Raw genomic sequence first — 20,111 nt, 5'->3', positions numbered from 1 at the left:
TACACTCAAATGTATTCTATAGTTATATTAAAAGAAGAATATACAAAGTAAAATTACTGTTTTGTTCCCTCCTTAGTTTAATTTTAAAATGTAGATTTCAGGTTAATCATCATCATCATCATCATCATATTAGTGTAGGTAGTTAAAGTCAAAAATACTGCCATGCTGAAAAGGCCAGCTAGGACTGTTCCTGGATGTCCCTGTCTCATGCATGGCTTACCTCAAGCTCGTGACACTTGCTAGTGTGCAAGTGAAGGTAGTTAATTTTAAAGTAAAAATGTTTTTTTTAACTGTGGAGTAGGAGGACAGATTTGTTTAAAGATTTTGCACTTTAAAGTTGATCTCTAGGCAGATATAAAATACACCCATTAATGCAGCTTTGTATTCATTAATGCATTATTCAATTTGATTTTGTTTTGTGCTGCATTCCTCATGTGGTAACAATGAATATACTGACAGGAGGAGTGAGTAGACTGACAGACAGATGAGATGTGAAGATAGGTCCACCACCACTCCAAAATGCAAAGAAAATATTGTTTATTGTAAATACTGCCATAAAGGTCAAAAAAGCCAACGTTTGGGGGCTATGCAGGGTCCCTTTCTCAAGGCGTAACAGTGATCTATCTTTACATCTCTGAGGTTCTGCACGGCGCCATCTACTTAGCCTTAAGGAAAATTAAGTAGCATATAACAAGTAACAGAATGACACATAGTTTGTCTCTTGCTCCAACATGTGTGTGGCAATGTCATACACCACTGTAAAATATGTTGTCCGCACACCATTTAGGTTAAGAATGTCATCTTTATTGACGTTCTTGCAGCATAACGTGAAAAAATGCAACATTTCGGAACCATGTAGGGTTCCTTTATCAGGCAAAATGTGCTTCATGCTGCAAGGACAATACATATGACATTCTTAAGCTGAATGGTATGCGGACATCATATTTTACAGTTTATGTTGTCATGCCATCCACCAGTTGTTCAAGCACCCAAGGAATTTACAAGAAGGGACCTAATGGTAAGAAGTGCCGTTGAGTTACAGTATAACTATTACTAATGCCATACACCAGGCTGACATTTAAATCAGATTTGGGAATGTTGATCTTTGAGATGGGTTGTAGTAAAATCTCTGTGCTGGTTTGGGTTTGGTAGACCCTTTTGACTTGTTTTAATGTAGAGTGCGTAAAAAAGTTTCTATTCATATAACAGACTCTAAATGGATTGGTACTTGTGCTTTTTTTGTTTGACAGTCTGAGTACTCTCTCTGTAACTCAGAAGTTCAGGCTTTTCTTTTTTTAAACTGGGAGGTCTCTCAATAACTGGACAGACCCTCTGTAACACTGCTGTCTGAACTGTCTCTCTGTAACCTACTATCCAGTGGAGTAAATATCTTTTGATCCATCTACTGATACTTTTTTGCCTTTTATCTGACAAAATTCACCAACCTAAAATTCCTTTCCCTCACTCCAGCACATCATTCCACATCATTGCTCAGGACTGGCATCCTGAAAGTGGTAACCCACGCCTGAGAAATATGTATCAGCACAACCACTTGTGGTCTCCACCAAGGGTGCATGTTATGGGGTGACAACAAAGGAGCACAACTGGGAGAACACTTTTACCCCTTCTTGGCAGGATCCCCAAGTGTTATAATATTATTATTATTATTATTATTATTATTAATATACAGGATTTATATAGCACCAACAGTTTGTGAAGCGCTTTACAATATAAGGGAGACATTACAGTTAAATTACAAATCTGGACAAGATGGTAATATGAGAGTCTAGTGGTTGTGTTTAGATCTACTTTAAATAAAGTAATAGTTTGGGTTGTTAAATATATCTGGGGATGTATTGTATATATTGTGTTAGAGGTATGCAAACACATAAAGTACCTTTGCCCCTTTTCCATTCTGTTTTAGTATTTGTTCTCTGTTAGCACCGTGGTATTGTTTGGTACAATTTCCTGCTTAATAGACAAGTATACAGGTGAAACTCGAATAATTAGAATATCGTGCAAAAGTAATGGCAGTAATTGCTGCAAAAGGGGCCCAAACCAAGTACTGAGTACATATGCATGCTTGTACTTTTCAGAGGTCCGATATTGTTCTATGTACAATCCGTGTTTTATTTATTGCATGTAATAATCTACTTTTTTGAGGTTGTGGATTTGGGGTTCTTGGGGTTTTCATGAGCTGTAAGCCATAATCATCACAATTATGACAAATCACGGCTTGAACTATCTTGCTTTGCATGTAATGAGTCTTATCTCATATATTAGTTTCACCTTTTAAGTTGCATTAGTGAAATAAATGAACTTTGCACAATATTCTAATTATTCGAGTTTCACCTGTAACATTGCTTATAAAAGTGTTGATTATTTAGTGCCATAGCCCTTCTGGGGCACTGGATTAGTGTTTGGAACTTTTAATAAGTGAAGGTTCATCTGACTATGGCCAGCATAACTAAAGTTTTCTACAGCTCTTTCCGCTCTAAAAACAACTTTCATTATCTGCTCAATAAAGATGCAAAATGGAAGAGTAACTGCTACTATATGTATTATCCCCACAGTAAAGAAGTAACATTTTCTGATCTTGCTATGCTCATCAATTACAAAATTCAAAATGCAGTTTCCATATACAAAGAAATATTGCCAGGCTGACCTTTAATATTAAAAATGTGTCAGTTCACAATGATTTTAATCAAACTAGATTTCTAGCTGTTTCATAATATGAAAAAAGCTATCCAATTACATAATCATAAGTTAGCATTTAGATATATGCACTAAATGTTTTAATGGGAATGTCAACAACATGAAAACTAATGTATTCTTTAATTGTATATACAGTATTTAGCTGTAACGTCTGTCTATTACCAATTTTTGATATGTTGACCGATTCTTTTTTGTTATGGGCACAGAAGAGGCTTTTCTGGTTAAGAAATGGAATAATAGGCATATTGTTACATCTGCTTTTGGGCAGGACTTCTAAAAGTTTAAAATGGCAAATCATTCTTAACAATCTGTGTAACAAGTGGAATTTTATGTGTAAATTACACTTAGTCCAGTGATCCATGTGCAATGAATATAGTTCTGGTCTGAGCTCATTTAAGGATCTATCAACATGTGCCCTTACTCCTAAGTATCTCTGTCTGGAAGTTTAAACCATGCATTTAAAAAAAAAAAAAAGAAACATAACACTAAATCCTATCTACACATTACACTATATTGTTTGTTTTGGATCTTGTGAGGATGGATTAGAGCTTGTTGGATTTTTACTGCTATTAGGGGCTTCATTAGGGAGATATACCCTTACTTCCTGTCCTGTTAACAATAGTTTAATCAAATAGGAAGTGAGGGAAAATCTGCACCAGCAGAACAGAAGTAGGGGAAATGTCTCTAATGAAACCCCGGTAAAAACCTGACATACTGTAGGTTAAAACCCCTAAATCCAAAACTAATGAACATACACTTTAAACCATACCAGCACTTGGCTCTGGGCAATGTTGTTTTTTTAACCTGCTCTACGCATTTAACAACTAACTGTTGGCTCATTTTGTAGTTAGAAGAAAAAGTCAGAGGATTTTTCTCTTCTTGTGATACAAGTAAAGTTCAGACGCAATTTAAATACATCCAGCTAAACTAACATTTCAGGCTAAACTGCTCCTGAAAGATAAGACATTAACTATGTTTAGCCAAAGATTGTATTTCCCAGAAATCTTTCACTTGTAGTCCTTGTGTTCACACAAGGTACAGTGTACTCAATTGGACATGAAGGAATGGGATCCTTTTTACTTTACCTAGAAGCTCACAGGAAATATAATGTACACTTTTTGAGGCAATTTTATGTCCTGAGTAAGAAACATATATAAATTAAATTTGTGTATCTTTAGTTAGTAAAAAATTAAGTTTAAAAATTAATTTTAAAGTGATTCATTTCTAACACTAATTAAAAAAAATAAGGTTTACTCTTTACTTTAGCACGGTGAGCAGAGCCATTAGCCTATCATCTTTCAAAGAAAAAGTAGATTTTTTTATGACTTTTTAGTGCACTACTGCCCTTGTTTAATGTTTTTTTTGGTCAAATTAGGTACCTCGGCTTATATTCGGGACGGCTTATACTCGAGTATATACGGTATACATAATATTTTTTTTATAATCATCTATATGCAGCTCAAGAGGACCCAGGCAATTTGTATCATCTCCAAACACACATGGTTTATGTCGATATGGAACCAAAACTGAATGCTGCTATGGATGGAAACGAAACAGCAAGGGACAATGTGAAGGTAGGTTTAATATTCAAATATTTTGCTGAATTCTGTTCTTGTATAATATAATTGTACATCCAATACTGTGGCTAATGATGAGTATAATAATTCAGTTACAAAGAAAGACATTCAATGAATAATATATAAGACATTAAAACTTAATACAATAACAATGTGCAGAGTATTGAGTTTTAGCGTTGAGTCAAACTCACTTGGGGTACTTACCAGTGCCTTGCAGCTACATTTTTGGTTTATAAAGTTGCAGCACCAAACAGTAATGAACAATAAATAAATATATATTTAGTCCCATTATGTATAGTAAAAAAAATAAACTAAGATTAAAAACAGCCTAAAGTTCCATCTACTGGCTCAGAAGGAGTATACAATATGCAAATATTAATATTTTTTTCCCCTTACCAAAGAAAGAACATCACCACAAAACAACCATACATTCTCTTTAAAAGAAAAAAATGAGTTATGGACACCAGCTCCACTTTTGTCCCTGCTGTCTTAAATCAGTCTGTAAGTAAGAAAATGCATTCAAAGGGCAGGAACAAGGATACGATTACCGTTCTGTTGACTCTGACCTGTCCCTATGTGGCCTGGAAACACTCACTTTTTTCCAGAGGGTGTAATTTAATCCTCTTACTAGATCAACAGTATTTAAATGTCTATTAATGATATGATTTGATGACAAAAGTATTCCTATTAGTTTTACATATCAGTGCATTTACTGTAATTCCACATATCCAGTTTCAGATGTTCGTGTATTACTGATTAGTCTGCTATGGCTTGACCATTAACAAAATATTATTCTCAGCTCCACAGCTAATCCAATAAACACACAGGTTTATAGTCATTTAGGACTTTATTAAAACACTGCTAACATATACTGCGTGTTCATATTTCTAAATGTTAGCAGAAACTAGATACACTTTTCTACATCGCCTTTGTTATAGGGATAGCTGAAATTCTAGACATAAACAGACTTTCTGAAATAAGAGTGTCGTTTGTAAGAATATGTAGGGGGATAACTATAGAATAGAACATCCTTTAGCAAAATACACTGCCTGGCCAAAAAAAGTCACAAACGCTAATATTTTCTTGGACCGCCTTTAGCTTTGATTACGGCATGGCATCACTTCAATAAGCCTATGCAATGCCACAACATTTATTTCAATCCAGAGTTGCATTCATTTTTCCCCCCAAGATTTTGTAGTGATAATGGGAGAGTCAGACCACTGTGTAAAGTCTTCTCCACCACATGCCAAAGATTCTCAGAGGGGTTAAGGTCTGGACTCTGTGGTGACCAATCCATGTGTGAAAATAAGGGATGCACCAACGCAGATATCACTGGGGGGTTTCATGGCCAGTGGTGCATGCTGGGAGAGTGCATATATACTCAGGAGAATTGCCATGTGCTCAGTTTAGTCCTGGTTGGAGTCTAGTTCCAGCCTGCCCCCAAGCTTGGCCTGGGGGCAGGAATGCTTATGTGCTGGAAATGTTGCCTAGGCCTCACGCCTGGAGGAGGCCTCACATGCTGATTAAGAAGGAGGAGAACCAGATACATTGATGGCTGCTGGAGGTGCCTGGTACTGGAATGGACCTCAGGAGCAAGTCTGGTTTCTCTCCTACTGAGGATCTCCTGCCTATCCCTGTTCCGCTGCTGCTCCAATACTCAATGTCAGCCAATGCTCCTATTGATTCTGCACCGTGGATTACTGAAAGGGACTGGTGAGTCTGGAGTTCTGTTCTGTACTATTTTTGTCATGGATGTCCTAAGCCCCAAGCCCTCTCTCCCTATTAAGAAGTTGTGCAATAAAATTCCATCAGCATTATAATTACAGTCTGGATCTCAGTCGTGTCAGTCACCAGAGAAGGGTGGTAGATGCTATTGGGTTGTTAAAATCCCCTAGACAGGCTATGGAAGATCTGTTCATCCAGCGGCTCATTTGGGGGTGAGCGCTACATGTGCAAAGAAGAGGTAGAATACTCACCTCTCCAGCAACCCGTGACTCTCATTTCCCCTCTGTTCTATTGTTGAAGCTGCCTTCCATCTCTTTGGCATTCAATGCTGCCTGTGCTCCACACTGTTAACTGCTTCCTTCCTTTAACCCCCAGTCATCCAAGAGAGAAGAGCAATGAGATTCTCTGGTGTCTCACATTAAAGGTGGGAAGTGTAGCAGTCAGAAAAGGGTTTTTTACCTCCCCAATTACTCATTAACACTGAGATATGTTGGTGTAGCTAGAGAAATGAGATCATAATCTGATTTGATCATATTTTTGTTCTTTCTTTATACCTCTCTATCATCCATTTTGTTCTTGAAATAAGGATTTTAATTGAAGGGGTAAGTGGCAATGGCATCAGATGGGCTTGTGTCAAAGGCTTCAGATTAGTATCAGTTTAAAATGATTCTGAGATCTTTCACAATTTGACAGGACCTACTTCTGACCTGCATTTGACCTGCTTCAAGCAGATTTTGCATTACTGTAGCCATTTATGGGAATAGGTTTTTAGTGAAATTATGAAAATTATATTTTTTCTTTATAGCCTGCACTATAATTGTTACTTATTGAATATTTCTTGTTTCATTCCCTAGCTGTGTGTGAGGAAGGTTGTAAGCATGGTGAATGTGTTGGGCCAAACAAATGCAAATGTTTTCCTGGATTTACTGGAAGGAGCTGCAGTCAAGGTATGTAGCATATATGGATAAACCCTTTCTGTACCTAATGTAAATAAAGTTGGATTTGGTTTGTTGCATGCTATAGGACTCCAGTAACAGAAATACTGGTCTGTTTTAGAATTTGGAATATCCTTGGTCATCACTTTTCTTGGCTTTTCTTCCAATAAATGTAAATTTTTTAATCAATATACAGGAAAAAATACCAAAGGAAATGTGACCCAGTATTGTCTGGGCCTTTTCCAGCCACCAAAATAGTTCCCAATCAAATTCCAAATCAATATGTAATTTCTCTAGTGTGGGTTAAAAAGGGAACGCAAACATCTGATTCTTTGAGCAAAACTGTGACTACAATATAGAATATGATAAACTAAAATCCGAATCAAAGACACAACACAGGACTGTGTTAAGGTGGAAAGAAACCTTCAGTGAAAGAAATTAGTTAACCGCCATTGCTGACCTCTCTGAAAATGGTTGGGGACATGCTGATCCATTGGCTTCAGTACTGACTGAGAACAAATTTTAAGATCTGAACAAGTCCATGTGCTGCATGTTATTACAAGGTCATTAGGTTAATGAAGTAGAGGGTGTTCACTTAGTAAAGTGTATGTTTACTTTAAAAAGTGTAAAAAGACAAACCTACGCTCATTTTGGGGGGGGGGGTGGGGCTCATTTTCACCAAGGCGCTTTTTTGTGGGGGGGGGGGGGGACCCAGTATTTAGCTTGCCTGTGATTGAAGTGAATTCTGCTTCCACTTCACTAAGCTAAGTTAACATTCACTTTGCTAAGTAAACAGCCTCCACTCATGGGTTACAGCACCTTGCATTGCATCATTGTTTTTTGCAATGCCTATTCAAAAGCCTTTTAATGTGTAGGTCCATGTATCACTCAAATGTACCACCAAATCTCCCTCTACCCATCTAGAACATGCTCCAGTTTAATTTAGTATTCTTTTGCCTTATTTCTGTAGACAGGCACAGTTATATTACTCCCTGTGACATCACCAGGCGTAAAATAATTCTTGCAGGGACAGCAGCTGGGAGGTTACTTCCTATTGAACTGGGCTGCTCCCAGAACTACAACTCCCAAGACCATTTACCCACACACGGTGTGGGGACAAGCTTTTGGGAGTGAAGGCAGCACCATTTTTTTCACTGTGAAGTAAAAACAATGTATGCACAGGAGTTGGACAAAGTGGTGTAGGAGATAGATTAAGTTCTGTAGTCCAACAGGCAGGGCAGAGTGTAGTCAGCCTGAACAAGAAGATAGGAGTACACTGGATTTCTGTGAGGCTCAATTGGTATTTTTTTGCAGCACATTACAATGTACATTATGTGTTGTGGTGGGCTATAGTGCATTGTTGAGGTGCGTTGTATCATTCCAGATTATTGGTACCCCAGCACACAAGACATGTATGGCGGGTTACTGTGCATTGTGGTAACATGTACATTTCACCATGCATTACCGCAGTGACCTAGTGCGAATGATTCGAAAAAGAGTCAATGCAGATCCTTAACGATGGGAAGGCAAGCATGGATTTGCCTTATACAGTAAATGCTGATTACAGAGATACTTCTCCAGTTGTCACTTTTCACACAAAATAAAGTGCAATAGTAAAGAAAAAAATCAGAGTAAAAGCCTTTCTTTCCAATCAAATGTGCTATTCCAACAGAATAATGCAAAAGGAAAACAAATAACAGTATGGTCCTACAGTGACTGCTTATCATCCACAACAGAATGCTATGGTGATCTGTGCTATCCATAAACTGTATATTAAATGTCTGGAACTCTTCAGTTCATCAAAGTATATTTGTGTGTTATTATTTGCTCTAAGATTTCTATTTTTGAGGTCTTTTCTAATAAATCCAATATGGCAGCATAATTTATCCTTACTTCCTTTTCTCTCATCAAACTGTATTTTGTCATGTGAGTATTATGAATTAACATGTATTACCAAGAAAACAGTTGTTATACCGCTTCACCTAGAAGTAACACTATGTAAAGAAAGTCTTTGTTCCAGGACATATTACGCTCATATTGGTAAATGTGGCCAACTAGACCAACCAACATGCAAAGCAAATTTTGTCTGATTCTGCAGGAATCGACTGAAATTCGCTCCGTTGGTGACCCTGTCCCCTCAACAGAAATCGATTATTAGGTTGACTTTTGCTGAAGGAACTTGTTGGAAATTCCTCGGTCAAACAGTGCTTACAGCTAAGTACTGTTCGAGTATTCTAACAGAAAATTGCGCCACTGTCAGAATGCAAAGCTCACAGCAGGAGATTCGTCCATCCACGCTGTTTAGTGTTGATGGAGGAATCTGTTATGTAGATTTGTTCAAGAAACGTTTGGACAATTTCTTGAGGGACCGTAAAATCCAGGGATACCAGTATCCCTAAGAATGAGATGATGCGTGGACCTAAATGGGTTGGACTTGATAGACGTATGTCGTTATTCAACCCCAAATACTATGTAACTATGTAACTATGTTATATTTTTCTTGCTCAGCCAACAGATTGAACAAAAAAAATATAACAGTGTATACCCAGCTTTACTGTGTATGAGGTGAGTTGCTGCCTTGTTTATGGTTTGCCAAACTCAGAAACAAGTCGAATACAATAGGCTTTCAGAGAAAAATGGTTTGTATTTAATATCCTTTTAGGCCATGTTTTAGGTGCATTCTCTGTTTTGTATGGAACTTGCAGTGTTGTGGCAGAACTTCCATGGGTCTCATGAACCGATCACAAACTGGGTACTAAGTAGACTCACCGAAGGCTTAATGGTATCTAAGGTAGGGCTTAACATCACCCTTTCAAAATACACTACCATCTTCATACTGAAATTAACAACAGCAATCTCTGTCTTCTCTACCATCTTTATTCCTTTTCAGGAGACAGGCTTGGGCATTACATTTACTGTGTTCTGGTTCAATATGTAGGTTGCAGGTACCCATACCAAGCCTGCCACATCTGCAGGTTTGGTTTAGAAAACAGTCAGGAACACAACATATCAAAGCAATGATAGCATCAGTCCAAAACAAGGAACAACTCAGGAGGAAAGATGGACAGAGGAATTTGGTCTCAAAAGAGCGGTAGTCCCTTCAAATTAAGGAGAGTTGGGAGCTATGCATATTTATTCTAAACGTAAAGTGTATCTACAGTATAGCCTCCACAATGGGTTACAACCTCGGCAAGCCTATTGTTTTTTGGGGGGGTTTTGCTATACGTGTACCAGCTTGGAAATTGTCCCTGGAACAGGTGTCCCCATTGGAAGATTTCCCCATTATAGCTTTGTGCGTGTTCCAGATACAGCAGCGCCACTCAAAAATTGGCCAGTAAAGGCAGTTAAATTCTTCACAACTTCACAAACAAAGTATTGGCTGGAGATTCAATTTAGAAATAAAACATATGTAAAACATTTGCACCAATCCCAATTCTGGAATACAAGTTTGTGACAAGTTGATATGTGATATCTTTTTCCTTTAAAGTACATAGTAATGATGAATGTTCTGTAAACAGTTTCAAATAATCAGTTTTTTGCCAGTATAACGTATCAAGAGATTAAAGGTCCCATTAAAAATACACCACATATATCTTCGCTGTCAGATGTGTCTGCCTATTAAACAATAACAGCTGCATGCAAAAAACAAGTGCAAACATTAACCTTTCATAACTTTTACTAAACCATCATAAAGACATTTCTAGTAAGGTAATATATAGTATCCTTTTTTCTACTAGTCTAAAAAAAACTAAAAACTATGATCAAATGGCACGAGGATTCACTTTGCAGTATATATTTGTATTGTTGTTTCCCTGTATTTGACTTTGAGCCTTCGCAAGAGAAATGGTATTTCATTTTATTTTTTTAATGCAAACTATTATGGGTGGGGAAAAATTTCTAATTTTTGTAGTGCAAACTTTATTAAATTATAATTTTAAACAATTTCTTGACCAACAATAACTGAACAACAACACTTGGGTCTATTTATAAATGTTTTTACACTAGATTCATACAACATTTACAAAGGATTCACACATTTATCCAGTTAGATAAGGTGTGCTTATCTAAAGGAACATTTATAAGTTTTCCGGCTTAAAGGCTAATTCCACCTTTTATATTCTGTTCCGTGTTACAACAATATTTAGGGTGTAAAGTTAAACATGATCACATTCTCCAGCCCTTGAATCGTGGGGTACTTCTCCCCACAGGTTTCTGTGGATTTTTGAATTTGGGTCCGCTTCGCATGGCTTCGTCATTCATTCACAGATCCCTTCACAGGATCTATGAATGAATAAATTAAAGTCTTATCTGCCACCACGACAGAACCACTTGTAGTTCTCAACTGAGAAAGTTATCAATGGACTACAAGTTCGGTGACGTCACTTGTAGTCCATTGATACTTTCTTTAAGCTCCATAACCAGGGTCTATACCTTGATACACACCTGGGGTTTGGGGGAAAGTCTGCAGGAGCTTATGCTTTGTAGGCTTCAATGCAAAAAAATTAATAAATGCACATTGTTTTTCTTTTGGCAGTATGCATTTATTTATTAATTGTTTTGTAAAAAGTGGAATATGTCTTTAAATGCCTCAAGATAAACTCAGGTTTCTGTCAGTCAGGAGTTTAACAGTTAACACTTGGGACTTGTTTCTTGGCAATGCTAAGGAATGTTACACTGACTGGTGATCCATCAATGAAATGCCCTTGAAGGATCATACATGCCTGAACAATCTATTTTACCATGTACATTTTTGTAATTATGTATTTTCTCTATTATAGTGTCTATTTTTCATCTGACAGCCTATGATAATTTATCAAATTGTCTTGTTTTATGTTCTTGCATAGATGACACCTGAAGATGTTGTAAGGGTCACTAATAATACAGTGTGAATTAGGTGTAGAAATCACTGAAATTCCAGCAGTAGCATTCTTTTAAGAATTGCTTATTTTCACATGTGTATGGTGTACGGACATTCTACTGTACTTACATTCTGCAAAGCGGACATTTGAGTTAAACTATATAAGTGTCACAATTAGATGAGCTCCATAAATCACCTCTGACAGTTTTGGACACCTAGGGCTGGAACCAATATTACAGACAGTAAATGAATATAACAGCATATTCAGGAGACACATTACAGGTCAAACACCAAGTGGACAAAATACTTCTGAGAGGTAACGGGTCACCATGACAGTGAAGCAAAGGCATACATACTGAAACACATTTGAAACAATGCAAGGTAGCTAGGGTCAAAGCCCAACTGCACCTAAAACTCATTATTTTTGTTAGGGGTGGGTTAGAGTAGGGGTTGGCAAACTCCAGACCTCCAGCTGTTGTGAAACTACAAATCTCATGAGGCATTGCAAGATTCTCACAGCCACGGGTATGCTTCCCAGCGACAGATGCATAATGTAATTTGTAGTTTCATCACAGCTGGAGGGCCAGAGTTTGCCCACCCCCTGGGTAAGAGCCTATATCAGAGCCTCTGTCCGGCTTTTATTGTCTTTGTCCCTACTGAGGAGATATTACCTTCATTTTTCTCAGGAGGTAAACTCTCTGCATCAAAAGCACTGGAAAAACAAAAATACATGGGATTGTAGACCCCACAGCACTCACAAACCAACCTGAAATAAAATGCATTAATAAAATAGAATGAGACTACACACCAAGAATATTGAAAAACATAATGGCAATGGCCCATTATTGGAGTTAATAGCAATATTTTAATTAACATTTAATAAATAACTTTAATCATGAACTCATTTTCAAACCCCTTTAAAACATAAATTAGCTCAGTCACAAGGACTCAAGCTATAATCTTAAAAACACCAGTCCAAATATAAAAAATAAACACTGTCCACTCCTACTTATTTGTTCTTCTTTTTTTTTAAATCACTTAGGGGTTTATTTATAAAACAATTTGCAGAGCCATTGGCCCTACGAATCTCTGTGAATGTTTGTTATGTGGGAATGGATACACAAATTTAACGTTCTTGTACATTTTCTTTTTAAGTCAAATATATTTTTTGAAAGTCACCTTGTAATACCACATGGCCAGTGGATGGAACTTTTTTATGCTCCTCAGCTCCACCTAGTGGCCATAATGCGGTATTACAAAATTACATTTGAAAATATATTTGACTTCTAAAGAACATCTGTTTTGTCCTTCCATTGGCATAGAACGAACATTCATTTGCAGGGCCAATGGCTCTGCGAATTGTTTATAAATAAACTCCTTAAAGTGTATCTAAACTCAAGAACCAAAACATAATATACTGTAGCTTACCAGCCCTAGATGTGGTGGTTGAATTAGTTTTCTTTTTGCAGACTTTTTTTTCTTTATTTGCACTTAGTGAATTTACCAGATACACACTTCCAACTCACTACATTGTATGTATGGAGGAGCAGCGTTGTCACTCTGGGTTGCTTGCTAGACTATAGACAATTTTCCCTGTCTCCTCTTCTCGATATCATAGAGGGAAGATGTTTTCCAGTTTACAGAGGTGAACTAGTCTGGGCTGATAACACTTCTTTGGATTTTAGTATAGCAAAGGTACTTTGTTCTCACTACAGGAATTTACAAGCTCACTAGACTTCAAACACAATCAACTGATACTTTTCGAACAGATATAACAAAAAGGTTTTAGTGGTTTATTTAACCCCTTCATGACTGAGCTTGTTTTTAGTTTCTGTTCGTAAATGACTGACACACTTTTGACATTTTTGCTGTGTGATTCTTCCACGTCAGTAATATACTTTCTTACAAAGTGCACCCACACATATTATATATTGTTTTTTAGAGGACAGATAGGGCTACATATTTATATCACATATGTGCGTCTAACGCCTCACTTAGGACAAATAAAATATAAAAAAAGAGGAAAAAACCGTTTAAAAAAAACACTTTTTTCCCAGTTTTGATTTGTAGTATTTTTTTTACAAAACCAGCACAGCTAAAAAAATGCAATAAATACATTCATTTATTTGTCCCTTATTTTATTTTATTTTTTACACATTTTTTTATTTTTTTTACACTTTTCACAATTTTTTTTTTTTTTTACACTTTTCACTTTTTTTTTAAACTTAAAAATGTTATTTTATTTATTTAATTATATCAAGCAGATTTTGTGAATTAATCTCACTGTTACTGCATGATAAATTAATAAATTTTTGGTTATTATCAGGCTGCTTCAAACTTCAGAACAGCCGATAATAAGTTAGTGACACTGATCCTGCAGCAGTTCAGGATTCAGCTGTTACTAAATGTTTTCTGATTGTTGCAACAACGATCAGCAAACAAACATTCTTCTTCCAGGAATAGATACATTGTAGGAATAGACACATTTTGTATCTATTCATGAAAGAAAAAAAAAAAACCCAGTATAGCTTGAGAGAGATATCTCTCGATCTATACGAGCTGTCAGAATGCCGGCAAAAGCCGGCATCTGTGTCCGCTTTGCTTTGACTCTCAGACACCCGATATTAAGGTATCGGGTGTCTGAAAAAGGTTAACCCTTTCATTAATGAATGCCTCTGTAGTAAGGGCATCCATTAATGAATGTTAAAAGCTGATTCTCAGCGATTAACAGCCCTCTAAAGCAGCAAATAACTCGTCACGTACAGTGTACGTGACAAGTCATTTGGTCCCTTTGTGGCTGGACGTACAGTGTACGTCTCCCGTCACGAAGGGGTTAAAGTGCATAAAAACCCAAACAATGAACTTCTCTTATTTGCTCCCTTTTTCTGTGTTATAGTGACAGAAACCTCAGTAGTTAAATCTTAAAAATGCATTTAAATACCAAAACTATTAATAATAATGTCTCTTATTTGTGTATCCAGTATAGTAGAAAACCAACTGCACTCCTTACCGGAATAATAATAAACCTGCAGAGCAGGTGGGTGCTCATAGCGACCACGGATGGCACCGTGAACAATACAGAAGTAGCAAAAATTGTCACCAGCACACCAAAGAGATTTGCAGCAAAAAGTCCTTTAATCACAAGTTGCCATTCAGTAACAAGCGCTTTCGGGGTCTCAAAAGTACCCCTTCATCAGGCTCAGAGCTTTTGGGGGTCTAAAAGTACCCCTACATCAGGCTCAGAGCCTGATGAAGGGGTTCTTTTGAGACCCCAAAAGCGCTTGTAACTGAGTGGCAATTTGTCATTAAAGGACTTTATGCTGCAAATCTCTTTGGTGTGCTGGTGACAATTTTTGCTACTTCTTTATTTGTGTATCCCTCGGCTATAGATCCTCAGATCATCTCTGAATTCATGCTGACACTGTCCTACCTTCTGGAGGGTGGCTACTTTTGTTCTCCATGGTCCCTGTGTGTGTGTGTTGTAACTTAGCCACTGTTCCAAGCTTGCTCCCATGATGGACTACAATCTCAATACAAATAAGTAAATTAAATTTGAGATTGTAGTCCGTAATGGGAGTGATCTTGGAGTGATGGCTACTTTACAACAAACACAAGAACTATGGAAAACAAAAGTAGCCACCCTTCAGAAGGGAGGACAGTGTCAGCACAAATTCAGAGATGATTTGAGGATCTACAGTGATACAGAAATAAGGTGCATTATTGTTAGTATTTAAGGTACTTCAATGCATTTTTAAGATTTTACTCCTGAGTTTAGTGTCACTTTAACTAAACCATTGAAAGCAATTTGTTATATGTGTTTTATATGTGCAAAAAATGTCTGTACATCCTGCCATAAATCTTGTGATCTCATAACTTCCTGTGCTCTCTGCCTACTGCAATCAGTCAGCATTGTTCCCAGGTCTCTCTGTGGACCACAGATAACCTACCCCATGTTATAAAGAAGAGGAAGTGGGGTATTCTGTAGCCTTGTCCTAGGGTGACAACAGTGCTGCTCTGTAGGTAGGTACAGTACAGTAAGTTAGGGTTGGTAGAAGGATCGGTGAAGTAATCTAACCTGCCAGAAGACCCTTGTAAAAACTGTATGCATGTATTTTTATAAGTGCACAAGGGATGGTGGTCAGGGGGTTAAAAATACTAAACGTCAGCATTAACAAACTAATGACAGTGTTATTTTCATGTGACCAAGCCCCTTGTGTTTCTCAGATATGAATGTCCTTTGTCCTTTTTTGCATAGTTGTACATACTTCTATGCATCGCAATCTGTTGTTGGATTCTTGTTAATTATCTGCAAGCCTGCTTCATTGGTGTTTATAGCACAGTGCAGGTTAAAGTTACAGTGAACTGAAGTAAGCCACATGAACTGATGTTAACCTCATTTCACTTTCCAGCTCCAAACCTTTTGGCTCAGCAATAAAACTGCTGAAAAAGTATGTGTCCACATATTTCTCAATGAAATGTCTTTTGCAGATCTGAATGAATGTGGTCTTAAGCCTCGTCCCTGTGAACATAGGTGTATGAACACTCATGGCAGCTACAAGTGTTATTGTCTTAATGGCTACATGTTGATGCCAGATGGCTCTTGTTCAAGTAAGTCATATAAACAGTTCATACATTTAATTTTTATCTCATTATATCCAATGCAAGTTATAGTTTGTGCCTGAACACACTCACTATTCTTATATCCGCAAGACAGCTAATATAAAACTGGTTGAAAATCTATGGCAAGTCTGGAAACCAAAATGCTGAGATGTCTCTAATTTGAATAATATGATCCATCTGCAGTTCTTATATAGCACTACATAGCTTCCTGGATTTATGTTATAATATTTGCTATGTCTGCTGTGCTACATACGTCTAGGTAATATTTATGTAGGTCAAGAAGTTTAAAGCTGAACTCCAGGCAAACACTCAAATACACAGTTGCAATACAGATATGAGAGTTGTCATATCTGCCAAATGATTTGTATTTCTGTCCATCGATTGATAATATTTACACGTTGGTGACCTGAGTTTTCACTTCTGTAGTTAAGCAATACAGCTTGGTCACCTCCTTGTCCCCACCCTATAACTGGGCAGCGAGGGAGAAGCAGCAGACTGATAATGGCCTCACTCTGCCTTCTTCTCCTCTCTGTATAGTGCTTGTAGTCACATGAACACTGCAGCACAACCATCTGGCTTCTACTGCTTCCCCTCTCATGTCAGTGTGAGGTCCACTGTAGAGGGGATTATAAGACACTTGTCAAATTTAAGAAATGACACCACTTGCTTTTAAATAGACATTATTCTATGCACTGGCCTCTCCTGAAACAGAATTTTCAGAATGTGGGGGTACACTTCTGGGTCTAAATGAAATATTGAATGATATTTCAAATATTGAATATTTGCATATTTGCATCATTGTTACATACTGTACATTTGGGGACAGATATGAACTGGTACATTTGCAGTCCCAAGGTAGATTTTTGGCTCTTGGTAGGTAACAAGGATTTATACTGTATATTCAACAAGTGAGAGAAAAGAAAAAAACAATGACCTCAGCTTTGCAGTCAGTATAAGTCTCAGGTGAAGTGATTGCATAAAAAGCTGAAATTGAAGTAAATGTTTATTGATGTAAATGCTATTAAAGATTCAGGCTCCATTCACACATACCGGTAGCGTTTTCCACGCAGTTTTTCACGTGACAAGCCACGCGGAACAAAACCGTGCAACCATTAACATACACGCAGATTCCGCATGTTTGTGGCTATTACTATAGCCAGAACGTGTGGAATCTGCCCATAAAATCGCGCTTGGACTATTTTGCAGGACATGCCATTTCGTACCACGTTGCCAACGCATTAGTCTGAACAATGCACATTGCAATGCATTGTTTTTATGTTTAGCGCGGTTTGTGCATCTGCATACTGCCAAATACACGTGGAAAACCGCTCATGTGTGAATGGAGCCTTATGGTGCTGTAAATATAGCTACTGTGAGTAACAAATGTTGAAAAGCATATGCCTTTGCTTTAATCAACATAACAAAACACAGCCCCATCAAGATGTAATATGTTATGAAACATTTCATTTGGGTAATTTTTTACTTGGTCCCACTGAAGGTATCCAATTTTCTCTGTGTTGCTGATGAGGAGACATGAAAAAGTAATAACGGCCATAATTGAAACCGTGTGCGATTAATCTTGTTTCTCAGACTCCAGGACTTGTGGAATGGCAAACTGCCAGTATGGCTGTGAAGAAGTCAAGGGGGAGGTGCGATGTTCATGCCCATCCAGCGGACTGCAGCTGGGGCCAGATGGAAGAAATTGTATAGGTGTGTTAAGATATTACTTTCAGTTTTCAGCTCACCCCAGAATTCATCCCTTAATTTCAAATGGCCATAAAAACAGACAAAAAGGTGCGCTGCATAGAGTATTCATCAAACGCACAAAAATCCTTGTGTACTTGTTTTTGTTCTATCTATATGGGAACAATTAACAAATGAAAGAACGTCTATAAAAAAACAAAATAGTTCAACAATGTAAACCTCCATTTGTTATTTTATTTTGAGTAAAACTGTCTGCTGATTCTTTGGTGACCATACATGTATTGATTTGTGATCCATTTAGGTGTGAGCACTTGCAAACAAGCCAGTCATCATCGATTCAAATATCAAACAATGTATTGTTATCAAACACACTGTATTATTCTGCCCTTTGTGATAAATTCAATCAGTCTTAAATTGGGATTGGGTCTTCGGCACACATGCAGATATTTGTGTGATCTATTAGAAGCAATCTACAAAGTCACAATTGATCGGGAACTCACTAAATTGATCAAATGGAGGTTTGCTGTGCAGTTTTCTTGCAGCTTAGTCCCATTTATTGCTCAATTGAATGATCATATTGATACATTTGTGGCCTCTGATAGGGCTCATTCACAAGGGCGTACACACACTGTTTGCATCCAAGTACGGCATTCAGTCTAGCACAAATATGGAAGTTTGGGTCGGCATGTAGCTGCGTTCTCCAAGCAGCTGCACGTAGTTACACACAGCACCAGTCTCTCACAGAAACAGGTCTCTGCACAGGTGTGCACACTGTATATATGTGCACGCCCGTGTGAATTAGCCCTTAGGGCCTGTTCACATGACGTCCATTTTCTGTGCTGACCTGATCCGTACGTTCCTGCACTAAAAATGCATCCCAATGTATCCCTATGTGTTTTATGGGCTACAGTTCTCACGTACGCAGTCCGTTCAGGTTACAACAGAAAAAATACTGCTTGTCACGTTTTGTCCGGTCCGGAAACGCAAAACGCATCAAAAACGCGTCAATAACGCACTGCACTGCAGCTAACATACAGACAGCCCCCACTCCAGCAAAAAAAATATATATTTTTTTTTTTTTAACTGGAACGCAGCAAAAACGCGGCAAAAACACATAGCACCGCGTCTGCAGTTTCGGACCTGATCAGGACCTGAAACTCATGTGAACAGGTCCTTCTGTGTTGATAGGCTTTGGTCTTGTGTCATTAGGCAAACACATCTTTCTTTCAGTTACATTGACCTTGCGATTGAGATCACTTTGAAAAGCTGTTGAGATCCTTCAGTGTTCATTGACAGGTGCATTTGACCTTCAGTTAACCTGCATTTGAATGAATTCTAAGCTACATCAAGCTGCTTTTGCATTGCCTTTGACGTCTATAGGGAGAGGATCAGTTCTGACGGAAACAAAAGCCCATTGACACAGACCCTTAGTGACACTGTCTGGAATCCTAAGCAGTGGCGTCACAAGGGGGGTGCAGGGGTTGCGGCCTAGACACCTTTAGAGGGGGTGACAGCAAAATGACTGTCAGTCACCCCCTCTGAAAAGTCGGGCACTCGATCATGGACCAAGAGCCTCACAGTTGCACGAGAGAGGAGGGGACCCGGCGGCATACCTCATCCCGCTGGGTGAACATCCCCTCCTCTCTTTGCCGTCGTCCATCATGAAGATAATAAGCATAAGCATGCATGATGTAATTACGCACGTGCGTGATGGCGTCATTGAGTACGTAATGATGTTGTGCATGCGCGATAACTTCCCAGAGGGATGTCACCATGGCTGGGGATGTCTCTGATCTTAGGATTTTACTAGTTTAGGGATTAAGCTTCAAAACACCTCCTGTAGGGTCATTTTTAGAAATAATTTTGTGGCGGTAGTTTATGGTAGCTACTGCATTACCCTTATCAGTATTTATGGTCCTAGTACAAATTAATTAGAGTCAAAGAAAGTTCTATGTCACAGGAATCCAAGCAATTTGT

At 37.9% G+C, this 20,111-nt stretch overlaps 1 protein-coding gene across 1 annotated transcript in view; it reads left to right on the top strand.

Annotated features, from left to right (window-relative positions):
* EGFL6 (EGF like domain multiple 6) overlaps positions 1 to 20,111 on the top strand; it is a 79,176-nt gene that overhangs the window by 17,164 nt on the left and 41,901 nt on the right. Inside the window, exons 2-5 of the mRNA XM_018565195.1 lie at positions 4,174 to 4,289; positions 6,872 to 6,964; positions 16,299 to 16,418; positions 18,021 to 18,140. Of these exons, the coding sequence (XP_018420697.1) occupies positions 4,174 to 4,289; positions 6,872 to 6,964; positions 16,299 to 16,418; positions 18,021 to 18,140 (449 nt within the window). The remainder of the gene's footprint in view (positions 1 to 4,173; positions 4,290 to 6,871; positions 6,965 to 16,298; positions 16,419 to 18,020; positions 18,141 to 20,111) is intronic.

Source organism: Nanorana parkeri, unplaced genomic scaffold (genome assembly GCF_000935625.1).
Source record: "Nanorana parkeri isolate BGI_ZX_2015 unplaced genomic scaffold, ASM93562v1 scaffold821, whole genome shotgun sequence".
In the NCBI taxonomy this organism is placed as follows: Eukaryota; Metazoa; Chordata; class Amphibia; order Anura; family Dicroglossidae; genus Nanorana; species Nanorana parkeri.
Note: the sequence above shows the minus strand (reverse complement) of the source record. Positions and strands in the feature narration are given on the sequence as shown.